We start from the raw sequence: 12,473 nt of genomic DNA, 5'->3' as shown, positions 1-12,473 counted from the left end.
CCAGCAATTCCGAGTATATACCCCAAAGAACTGAAAACAGGGTTTCAAAGAGAAATTGGTACAGCCACGTTCATAGCAGCATTATTCACAGTTGTCAAAAGGTGGAAGCAACCTAAGCATCCCTTAGCAGATGAATGGATAAACAAAATGTGGTACAGACATACAATGGAATATTAGTCAGCCTTGAAAAGGAAGGAAATTCTCACACATGCTGCAACCTGAATGAACTGTGAGGACATTATGCTAAGTGAAAAAAGCCAATCACAGAAAGACAAATACTGAATGATTCCACTTTTATGAGGTATCTAGAGAAGTTGAATTCATTGAGATAGAAAGTAGAATGGTGGTTGCCTAGGGGTGGGGAGAGGGGAGAAGAGGGAAGTGTTTAATGGGTACAGAGTTTCAGTTTTGCAAATGAAAAGTTTTGGAGGATGGATGAGCAACAGTGTGAACATACTTAACACTAATGAACAGTATGTTTTAAAATGGTTAAGATGGTAAATTTATGTCATGTGTATTTTACCACAATTAAAAAATCTAATGTATATATATATATGCATGACTGGGACATTATGCTGTATACCATAAATTGACACATTGTAACTGATGGTATTTCAATTTAAAAAAGAAAGAGAGATAACCTGAAAAAAAATTTAAATCTAAATCTCAGTTGATCCTTCAAATGACCTAGTGAGGGAGCAGGTTGGGTGTTACTCCCACTTGAGAGTAAAAGATACTCCGTTGCAGGAGTGTTATGGAACTCGAATAGCTTTGAGGAGATAGGGATGGCTCGGGTCTACCCTGGCATCCTTAGCAGTAGGGTGTGATTTGATCCTTTCCGATGTTCATCTTCACAGGATCCGTGGTCTTGTGGCCTGTGCCCTGTTCTCTGCATTGGCATTTCCTGTTTCAGCACAAGAGGCCATGCAGGACTCCAGTAATCTCCCTCCATCACTCACTCTCCTAACTTTGGAGACTCACTCAGAGATCCGAGGTTCTCGTGGATGCCCTCTCAGGACTCTACACAAAATTCAAGAGTTGCAAAATTAGCCTTCTCCAGCAAAGTGGACAGAATCTAAATGTTATAGCTTAATAAGCTCTGACAGCCTCATACACCTGGATAACCCTCGCTTCTATCAGGATATAAAATATTTCTATCACCCAGGAAAGTTTCCTTTCCTAGTCAATACTCCCCATCCCAAGGCAACTACTGTTCTGATTTTTTTTTAACTCCACGGGAATTTTTAATTTTTTTTTGGAGGGGGAGGTGGGGGGGATAGAGGAGATGGTTTTTTGCTGAGTATTCTTCCTGAGTTATTGTGGTGTTGTTTATACCAGGATCTGTGGCCTGTTTTTAAAACAAAAGAGAGAAAGAAAGAAAGAGAGAAAGAAAAAGGAAAGAAAGAAGGAAAGAAAGAAAAAGAAACAGCTTCCTTTGTTTCTCCTTGCATTTTAGCTATGCTTCCCTTTCCCTGGGGCAGCGGAGGCCAAGGTCTAGGTTGGTTTGAGAGACGGTGACGGAGGGTGACATATTAAAGAAAGGGAGAACCCCCCCCCACACACACACATACATTTTGCTTCTCAACCCTCCACTAACTTCACAGTTGGTACTTTTTCCAACCCCCTAATGATGGGACTTCTCTAAGCCTCTGTCCTCCATCCCCTCTATTTCTGCTTATAAAACTCTGACCTCTCATTTGTGGTTTGATTAATACGTTCATGGAATAGATAATAAGAGACGATGCCAGACACTGAGATGATAACATTTAGTCTCCTTCCCTCCAAGAGTTTACAGTTTAGTGGGGAAAACCAACACACTAGCAGCTAATTTATATCCACCCTGAATCTAATCCACCTGTGTTCTCTTTCTTAGGGGCTGAAACTAACAACCACCCACTTCCAACCCCAGAACCCTCCCTCTTTGTTCATCAACCCTCCAACACCCTGAACAATTCATTCACCAAGTCCCCGGGTTCTGCCTCTCAAGTGTTTCTCAAATGTGTCCCTCCTCTCCATCCTAGTTGCTGTGAGCCTATTTCAGGACACTCTTTTCCCTCCTCTGAACCATGACCTTCCAGCTGATCTTTCAGCCACCTCAGCACCTGTCTCAAATGCCAGGATTATCCTGGCAATTCCCTCAGCTGCCACGATCTACAGTAGAGAGTCCACAGTTCAACCTCACAATCAAGGGCCCCAATAAACTGGCCCTGCCCATTTCCAGCCTTAGTTTCTGCTGCCACAATCTCTTTCTTTCTGTTCCAGCAATGCCCCCTGCCATGGCTCTTCCCCCACAGGCTGCCATGCTGTCTGCCGGCAGCCTCTAGTCATTGTTTAGATGACTCCCCCGCACACCTCCTGGCTCCAAATAAACTGGTAGCTTGTCTTTGTGTTTCTATGGCAACCCATGCCCTTCTCTCGTTGTGTGTTATGGCCTGTCTCCGCCACTAGTCTGAGAGTTCCTGAAGGCAAGGACCAACCAAGCCTGCTCATGTGTGTCCTCGCTACCTAGCACATAGTAAGAGTACAGTATGTGTCAAGCACTGTCCTAAGCACTTCTCACACATCAATTCATTTAATCCTCAGGCCACTATGTGGAAGGTGTTTTTATTGTGTCCATTTCATGGTTGAGGACTGTAGAGATTAAGCAGCTTGCTCAGGACACGATAGTCAGGGAGGGAAGTAGCAGAATTGAGATTTGAACTCAGGTAACCTGGCTGCAGCTATTGCTCTTAATCACTGATCTCATCTGCTCCTCAATTTCCATGTGTGTGTTGAATGAATAAAAGATGATTAGTTTTTACTTCCCCATTTCAATATGTCCCGAACCAAAACAAACAGTTTTCTCCCAATAGCTTCTCTTTTCCCCACATCCACCCCCCACTGCCCCTGCAGGGTCTCAGAGAAGCCTGGAGTCTTCGACTTTCACGTCTCTCCTTCCTAACCCCATTCAATCTCTCATCATGTCTAGGTATTTTGTTTTGTTTCTCCTTGGAAACATCTATCAGATTCTCTCCATTGACAACTGCTGTCATCCTGGTCTGGTCCTCATCCCTTCAGGCCAGATGACCACAGCATCTTCCAGACTGGTTTCCCTGACTTCACTGCCTCACTCTGTCGGGCCCTTGGAGTTTCCATGCATTTTTATTCAACCTTCACAGCAATCCATGAACGAAATATGACTATTCATGTTTTATAGATGAGGAACTGAACAACAGAATTCAGGTTCAAACAGGGTTTGACTGGCTCCATGGGCTCTTCCATCGCTAAGAAGACTAGTGACTTTAAGCAAGTCACTTAGACTCCAAGAGTCTCAGATTTCTCATTTGTCAAATGGGAATAACAACAGTAATTACCTCATTGAGAGAGCAACTGAGACGAAATTTAGCACAATGCCTGGCACACGGTGAGTGCTCAACGGTAATCAGCAATTAAAGTTCACACCCCCCCTCACATATGTAGCATACGAGTTCAATAACTGTTGTAACCAAAACACTTTCTGGAAGATCTCTTAAACCATAGAGCAGAAGTTGCCATACCCGGCCCCTTCTCTGTCCCCGAAAGGTGTCTCTTCCTGGGAAGCACCATATGATGTAAGAAAAAATTACCTTACTGGTCACTTGAAGAATGCACAGCAAAAGAAAAACACATCCCAGTCTAGAAGACAGTGCACAGAATTTGTGGCTCTGCCGCAACCAGGCTGTGTGAGCACACAAAATCTTGAAACCTCTCTGACCTTTTCTTATCTACAAAATGGGAATAATAACATCTTCCCATCCAAGAATATTGAGACAGTGCACATACAGCCTTCGGCGCATTGCTGGATACAGTAAGAGCTGCAGAAAGGAGTTGTGCAACATCATTATAGTCAATGTATACCAGCTGGCTTTGTAAGTCGAGGACGAAATGGATTTCTAAATCAACATGTTATCACAATCAAGAATTAAAAGTAGAGGAAAGGTGAAAGGATTATGCAAAGCAGGTATTACTGCGTATCTTGGAAACCTAATGGCCTCTCCAGCAAGGGAACAAGCAGATGCTACCCCTGAATCTTGAGGGGCGAGTCAAAAGAAGACCCGCCCTCCTCCCCCGCCCCCAGAGCCCCGCCTCCAGGATCGTGTGACGCGATGCCCAGGCCCCACCGATGCGGGGCGGGGCCAGTCCGGGTCACGTGAACATGGGTGCGGAAGTGGTGCCGCTGACGGCGTTCGTGATTGGCCGAGGCTGAGAGACCCAGGGGGCGTGGCCAGGCGGCCGGACGCGCCGGGAGGAGCTGCAGGAGGGGGCAGCAGCGGGGGCCGGCGCTGGAGTCAGGGATTCGGGCTGCAGTTCCCACCTAGCGCTGGATCCGCGGCCGGCCGGCGCACCCCGGCCTGCGCGCGCCGCTGCTCGGGGTCCCCTAGGCCGAGGCGCCGGCAGCTGCGCGAGGCAGGTGGGGTGGGCAGAGGGAGGTTCGCCGGGCGCGGGCGCCCTGTGCGCGGAGCAGGCGTGAGGCGGTCGGGGGCCGGGACGCCATGTCCATGGAGGACCCCTTCTTTGTGGTGAAAGGGTGAGTGTCGCCGAGGGCTCTGCTGGAGGAGGAGGTGGCCGTGCTGCATGCCCGCACCTCCCCGCTCTCCTCGCTGTAGGGGGAGGGGAGACAAGTAGAGGCTGGTGAGGGGACAGGGGGGACTGGGCTTAGCCTTGAGGGCCATGATCAAGCATCCAGGGACATCTCTTCACTGTCCTACCTATACTTTGAAATCCTTGTCCCCAGTCAGGCTCCTGGGGAGGGGGTCCCCTTGGGTCTGTGCCCTGCCCTACAACTTATTTGTGGGAGTGGTGGGGTTCAGCAGCTCTGCAGGTGGGGAGGGAGACATGCGTCCCAGCCCAAACTGGGGCTGTTGTGGAGCACGGGGCCCTGCTTCGAAGGGGGAAAAACAGCATCTGGGCAGGAAAAGGGAAATGGCTCTCCTGAGCTTTGTAGTTGGCGTGGACGGGGGTGAGTTCCCATTGTCCATTGAGTTCGGAGCGCCGGCCCGCAGCCTGGTGAGGCCACAACATGCCCAGAGGCGTCTGAGCACGTTTGCAGGCAGGGAGGCGGGGGCGCGAGGCTCCGGAAGACATCTCAATTCAGTGGGGGAGTTTTTACTGAGTAATGGGAGGGGAGGAAAGCAGCCGTTCAGGCTCAGTGATGATGTTGGAAGGAAAACAAAATGAAATCAGCCAAACTAAACTTTCCTTAGCCTTCTATTAGTACCGGGATTTTCCCACAGTGCTAAAGGAAATGAGTGGTTTCTTTTTAACTCCCTGATTTCATCCAGGCTCTTTGACAGGTTTCCCCCATTTCTTCTGCCTTTCAGACTACAGCTGCCTTAACTTATTTTTCCCTGTGAGCTGTCGTGACTCCATCTTTGATTGTTCAATTGTTTGGAGATAGAAACTTTAATAGCACTCTGTTATATAGGTTTTGTAGTCTTTAAACAAAGGCGGTTTGTTGTTATAACTTGTCAGCTTTTGTTTAAAATATCAAATAAATATAAAAAACCTGAGAACTGCAAAATTTCCCAGTGCTACTAACTTTAAAAGTGTCCATTTGCTTTCAACTAGTTGCTACTAGCTTCTTATTTCTCTAGGGGTAAGAGCTGACCCGTTGCTTGAGTGATTTTTTTTTTCTTTCCAGGGCCCGCCTCAGAAAATTTAAATGGTACTTTAGAGAAGTACTTTATTATCCATGATACAGTAAAATATATATATATTTTTAACATTTCCCTAAAAAGGTTTTTCTTCAGTTTGCCTTAATTTAGATGGGAAAATGCTGTTTAGATTATTCGTAATGTGTGGCTCTCTACTTGGAAAATGTGCTGTTTATTAGAATGATTTTTAGGCGTTAATTTTTAAATGCGAAAGCTGTGTGTTTTTCCCTGAATGAATGTCCTTAATGCTTAGGTTGCAAAGGTTATCTCTCAGTGGAGACTGTAGACAGTTTTTTTTTTAATGGGATTTGTGAAAATGCTAAATTGCTCTGCCATCTTGACATTTTTTTCTAATAGTATCCAATACAGTTTACCTGTGCTTTTTCACTGGTTTGATACCACTGGTTTATTGGAGCATTGGCCTGGAGTTAACTTTTACATCATTTAGCTCATGTCCTTTAGATGTCTGCAGGAAAAGAGACTCTCCAAACCTTCTGTGTTGGAAAAGTAAAATTAGCTATATGAGTGTCTCCCAGACTGTGTGATGGATATGCGGAGCAGACTGTGTGATGGATATGCGGAGCCATGTACTTCTGTTTACTAAAAGGTTTAAAAATGCACCGCACAATATGGAAAACTTAAAGATGCCTACATTGTGGCCCTTGGCCTAGGAGCTGATAGTCTAATCTGAGAAACGGCTCACCCCAAAATTAAGTAAAAATGACAAGTGGTAAATGATGAAGTTTTGCAGTGAGTGCTACAGAAGATTGAGTCCCCCGATATTTTGGAGAAAGGCGTCTCACTGGGAATGGTTCTCACTGGGAAAGCTTTTTGGAGGTAGCAGTAGGTCTTGAATTAGGTTTTGAAGATGGGTGGAGCTTAGATTCAGGCCTGTACCTCCTCTGGACTCTTACCAGAAAGAGTCTCTTAGTTGGTCTTCCTGCTTCCAGTCTTTGTTCTCTTTCATCTGCCTGGGTTCTTGGATGGTGCTCTTCAAGATGCAGTGCGAGCCCTGCCTGCCATTGTACATTTCCTAGTAGACACGGTCAAAGGAAAAAAAACAGGTGAGGTTAATGGCATCTTTAACCTAGTATAGTCACAGTCCTTTAACACGTGATTCATATGAAGACTATTAATGAAAGGTTTTACTCTTTTCATACTAAGTCTTCAAAATCTGGTGTCTTTTACGCTTAAAGCACATCTCAATTTGGACGCTAAATCATCAGTAACACTTGATCCATATTTAGAGTTCATTAAACTTACAGTTGAAAAAGTGGATTCACAGACCCAAATTGTTCCAAACATACTTTAAAAATTTTCGGTAACTAAATTGGGTATCAGTTTTTAAATTTAAATTAATTAAAATTTAAAATTTAGTTCCATAGTCACACTAGCACAGTTCAGCAGTTGCATGTGGCCTACGTATTGGGCAGCACAGGTGTAGCTCTTCCAGAACCCAAGTAGGCGGTCCCTACTTAACATCATTTAGAGGCCACCCGTTGCCTACAGAATAAAGTCTAAACACCTCATGACTCCATAATGCAGCCGTCCTCTCCCCTCCTCTCGCTCTGCCTGCCCTTAGCTCAGAGCTCCAGCAACGGGAGACTCAGCACAGTGACTGTGACCGCAGTGCTGGGTGCTGTTACTCCACATGCACCCACTCCGCCCGGTTCACCCACTCAGCTCTCAAGATTCAGTGTCAGCGTCTCCACTGCCTCCGGGAAGTTCTTCCGTTGGCACCTGTAACACATTATTGCACCTCTTCCTCTGGCTGTCCTTCAGTATTAGACTAGGAGCTCTGAGGGTTGGGAACGGTTTGTTTTTCCTGTATTTCCAGCTCAGCACCCTGAGTATATAGCGTAAGTGTTGAATACATTTTCTTTGGTGGTTGTGATGGTGGTTAAGGAGTGGTAGATGGGAACACCACCAGCAAAGACTTTGAGATGGGCATTGTGTGTTTAGAAATCATCAAGGGGAGCATCCTAGGTGGAGTAGGAAGTTTATGTAGAGAAATAACAATAATAGCTAACATTTAAAGGACGCACCTCTTGTGCAAGGCGTTGTGTGCTGAGTAAGCAGTTAATAAGAATTTTCACTTTACAAGAACAACTCTATGAAGTGGGTATTAGCCCCATTTTACAGATGAGCTCAGGGAGCACAGAGGGGTTGTTACTTCCCCAGGGTCACACAGCTAATAAGTGGTGGACCCAGGATTCAAATTTCAGCTGCCTAATTCTACTCATACTGTTAACACTTCACAGTACAGGTAGAATAGGGTCAGGAAGAGGCTCATCTTAAGGCCATTGGGGATTTTTAAAGCAGGGAAATGACATGAGATTAGGGTTTCAGGAGTATTGATTTGGTAGTAGTGTTGGATGCATCAGTGTGAAGAAAGGCTAAAAAGGAGACCAGTTAGAAAGCTGTTTTGATTTAAATATGCAGTGATTAGTGCCCAAGTGTGTGAAGCTCGTTTTGTGAGGTTTGACCCTGTCAGTACCTTCTTCGTGTTCAGAGCAGGATCCCAGAACACAGGAGAAAACCAGCACAGTTGGGCACCTGGGCTCTTGGGGCAGATGTGGCCCTGCCTGGCACAGACATTCGCAGCGGTGCTTCCACTCCCACAACTCCCAGCTCTGCTGAATCACCTCGGGCCTGCCCTTAAGTTGTCGTTTGTCTAGTTGACGCTATCTTGTGTGTTCTTACCAGGGGAGCCTGATGACTCCCATTGAGTCAGGTCCTCCCTGTGTATCTGTGCATATCCCGTACCCCAGTCACTCTGATCCAACTCTTTCCCGAGTGTTCCTCTGTGTTTTGTGCTAATTACTTGACATCCCCCATGCTGTGGGGTGGATATCTTCCCTTTTTCTCTTTTTCTTTTCCTTCCCCCCTTAGCCCTCCTCACTCCTGACTCTGCACTCCCCTTCAGTCCTGTGTCCCCTAGGTCATCGGGTCCTATCAGTGCACCCCCTGGATATGTCTGGAGTCTTCTCTTCCTCTCTGGTTTTGGTTCCTCCACCCTCGTTCTTGGCCTTTCCCACCTGGACTCCTGTCACCGCTGCTACATGTGACCACATAGACACGATCAAGTCATAACTGCCGGAATCCTTCAATCTAAAATACTTACCGAGTGTCTGTTTCCTATGTGCCAGGAGCTAAGGGTACAGCAGTGAACAACATCCCTGTCCTTATTAAGCTTACATTCTAGGGACATACAGCAAACAAGTGAACAGATATATGGTGTGTCAGGTGGTGGTAACTCCTGTAAGAAGAGTAAAGCTGGGTAAAGAAAACGAGTGTTCTGGGTGTAATTTTTCTTTTAATGTGATTTCCAGAGGCAGTGAGGTTTGGTGAAAGAACTGAGACGATCAGGCTGACCCAAGGTTGGAATCTCATCTCTGTCAATTACTTGGTGTAACTTTTGCCACGTTAATTATCCTCTCTGAACCTGTTTCTTTATGTACAAAATTGGCTTAACAATGTCTGCTGTACCAGTTATGAGTTAATTCATGTAAATGGCCACAGCACAGTTTGGGGGCACATATTAAGTGCTCAGTAAACGTTTTTTAAAAAATGTCTACTTCTATTTCTCCTAAAAATATCCAAGCTGGCTGCCCTTTCTGAGAGGAAAGACGGTATCTTACTAGTTTTGGAGGTTGGTTGGTTGGTTGGTTTTAGAGTAACATTTAAAGTCATATATGCTCATTTTAGAAAACTTAGGAAATAAAACTATTTAAAAAAGAGGATTAAAAATTGATTGCAGTGCCACTGTCTAGAAATAATTAGTTAAAATGTTGATGTCCTTTTGATCTGTATTTCTACTAGTGATTTTATGTAATACTATCCATCAGTTTCTGATCTCTTATAGATCAGGCACTGTGCTGAGAACCTAACTGGGATGGTTTTTTTAATCCTATGAAGTAGGTACCAGTTCTATGATTACTATCATTTTACAAAAGAAGAAAATGAAACTTAGAGAATTAAAAAAAAATGCAAACTTCCACGTTCATAACCTGTAAGTGGAAAGGCCAGGCTTTATATAAATGGGTGTTATTATTATTATTAATCATTTAAGAAATTGAGATGATGCTATCTTATAATCTTTTCATCTGTATGCTTTATATCTTTAAAATGCCTTAGGTGGGGAGGCTTTTTGATGACTTCCTTGTATTTTGTCATATAAATGTAATATAATTTACCATCCAGGTTGACATTTATGATGTTTCTAACTTTCTCACTATTACAGTTAATATAGTGGCAAGCCTGCTTGTCACAGGTGTTCGCTGCTGCTTCTGACTGTTTCCATAGCCTGTATTCCTGTAGCAGAATTGCTCATTCAGAGGGCATGCACATTTCAAAGCTTCTGGTGTGTATTACCAAACTGCCCTCCAGGGTACACCCCTGTCTCCACTCTGCTCCTCACACCATCACCCCAAAAGTTTGAGGGATCCACTTCCCTCGATCCCTTGCCAGTACTGAGATTCTCATTTTAAGAAATCTCGACTAATGAGCTAGGTGAAAAAAATGCCATATTTGAATCATGTCCTTTTCATCATTGTGTTCAGAAAGCACTTACACAGTATTTAATGAGTGAACTCATTCCAGGTATTGGGTTCCATAGTATTTTTCCCCTCTCTGGTTTACAGCTTCTAATTTGAACAAGCCATTAAGAAATTGAGCTTTGGAATATGGGAGTATTTCAGTACCACGTGAGCCTCTCCTATAGGTAGAAGGCAAGAATGTTGTGATTCTTTAATGTTTTGCTGGTTTGGAGGCCTTGTGTGTCTGAGCAAGGATAGTTTTATTTCCTGGTTCTTGGCTGTGGATCAGTGTTGAAATAATGGGGTAAGTAAGCCTTGAGCAGGATGGTATCTGTTACATTGTATTATTTTCTGACCATCTCTGGTCTGCATGTAAAGCCTTTTAAACACTAGATTATGAGCTCCTCGAAGGCAAGCATTGTGCATTTTATTCACAATGTTGAGAAACCTTTGTTTATTGCTATAGTCACTGAGAGAAAAAGTTATCCTTGTTATGCACAGTAATTTTATCCAGTAAAATTGAATATAGGTCAGATCTCATTTTCTACTTTTTAAAAACCAGTCAGATGTTTCATTGTAAAAGCAACTTTGCAGACATTTGTTACAAATTGGTCAAATGCTTAATGCTCTGTTCCGCTCCTGAAATTAAAGTCTGCTTTGGAGAACACTATGCAGGTGTGTGAAAGTGTAGCTGAAAGACAGTGCGCGCTGTGTGTAAGATTTTGGAAGAGAGCTGAGACGCTGTGGAGATCAAAAAAGCTTGGAAAAGCCCCAGTGGAAATACTGGTCAGGGACACTTCAGTGAAGCAAGTAGGGTCTCAGTCTGGGCCTTAGAGGAAACGTCTGCTTTTCATGTGCAGGGGTGTGAGGACTCTTCCTGCGGGGGGGCAGGGAGCGAAAGTCTACAACCAGGAATGAGAAGAGGGAGGATGGAAAGAAGACCTGCCAACTGAAACAGATTTTGTTTCAGGGAGAAATCAGGTTGGAGATAAAAGTTGGCCAGTTTTAGAGGAGGAGGAGGAGGAGGAGGCAGTGTGGAGCAGACACCCAGCTGAGGAGTTTAAGTTTAATCTTTCCTGTTGTAAATTCTTAAACAGGAGGCAGTTTTTAACTCGCAGTTTCTACTCACTTGCCTGTGGTTAAACAACTTTTAAGGGCTCAGACTCAGGTCTTCTGATTCTGCAAAGAAAATCAGTTTGTCTGGAGGCTTTGCAAAGATGGGGTTGAATAGGTCTTGGTGCTGGAAGGCGCCTCATACTCTGGGTCAGAAGAGGCCGGCAGCCCAGAGGTCTGAGCCTCTGCTCTCTTACTTGGCTCAGTGAGTACAGACTAGCTATCCTGAAAGTTCCTTCCAGATCTAAAATGCAGTGATTGGGCTTAAGTAGAGGTTGTGCAAGGTGAGAAGTAAGAGGAACAGCCAGACAATGCTTGTCTAGACAAGTTTTGAATCTTGGAAAATAGTGTCACTATTGACTAAAATGGGGAAGTTAGAGAAGGAAGCAGGGTTTTTTTTCTTTTTTGTTTTGTTTTGTTGTCTGAATGCTTGTTTTTTGTTTTGTTTTGTTTTGTAAGGAGGATATGATTGGTTTGGCTTTAGACAAATGGAACGATCCTATAGGCAGCTAAAAATAGAGGAATTAGTCCTGGGGGAGTGGTTGGGGTTGGAAGTGCTGTTGGAGAGTCGTCAGCTTCAAGGGGCCTTTTGAACCTGCCAGTGTTGATGAGCACCTCGAAGCTATAAAGAGTGCTGAGAAGCGTCGGGACCAGGTGAAGGAAGAAGAAAGAGAAAACTGGTAGAAACTAGAAGAGCACAGTGTCACAAAAACAAGGAAGTCAGAGTTTCAAGCAAATAAGGCTGCAGTGTCAAGTACATGGGAAATGCAGACAAGTTCAAGTCGCCCCTGACCTTGACCTGCAGTGTCATTGGTGGCAGCAGCAGTGCTGACCCAGGGGAGTTGTGGAAGCAGCAGCAGGCTGAGGTCAAAATTGTGTGTAACTGTAGGTAACTAAGTAAAGACTGCCCCCCACCCCGCCCCCTGAGGATAATTGCGAAAGATACCACAGTGCAGTTGAATTTGGAAATGGCAGTAAGGTCAAGTGAAGGGCGTGTGTGTTTTTCTCCTTAAGTACAAGCATGTGAGTGTGGAAGTCAAACAGTAAAAAGAGCTCCTCCTCCCCTAGCCTGAGGGGTTGGTGGCGGAACAGGCTGATGGGATGCGGGCTGGTGATAGGGTTGCAGAGGCTTGCACACCCTGGGCTTTTC

The 12,473-nt window shown here is 44.8% G+C and overlaps 1 protein-coding gene across 3 annotated transcripts in view; it reads left to right on the top strand.

Moving 5' to 3' along the window:
• The first annotated feature begins 4,262 nt into the window (after window positions 1-4,262).
• Window positions 4,263-12,473, top strand: part of STX6 (syntaxin 6) — a 43,110-nt gene continuing 34,899 nt past the window's right edge. For 2 of the 3 annotated variants that reach the window (XM_010988547.3, XM_064478055.1), the window contains exon 1: window positions 4,265-4,546. In XM_010988547.3, the coding sequence (XP_010986849.3) occupies window positions 4,512-4,546 (35 nt within the window). In that variant the 5' untranslated portion in view covers window positions 4,265-4,511. Of the gene's footprint in view, window positions 4,547-12,473 lie in introns of all 3 variants that reach the window. The other variant, XM_031435652.2, reaches the window with a different exon arrangement.

The sequence above is a fragment of the Camelus dromedarius genome, chromosome 23 (genome assembly GCF_036321535.1).
Source record: "Camelus dromedarius isolate mCamDro1 chromosome 23, mCamDro1.pat, whole genome shotgun sequence".
Lineage (NCBI taxonomy): Eukaryota > Metazoa > Chordata > Mammalia > Artiodactyla > Camelidae > Camelus > Camelus dromedarius.
The sequence above is the reverse complement of the archived record's forward strand: the minus strand, read 5'-3'. Positions and strand labels throughout refer to the sequence as shown.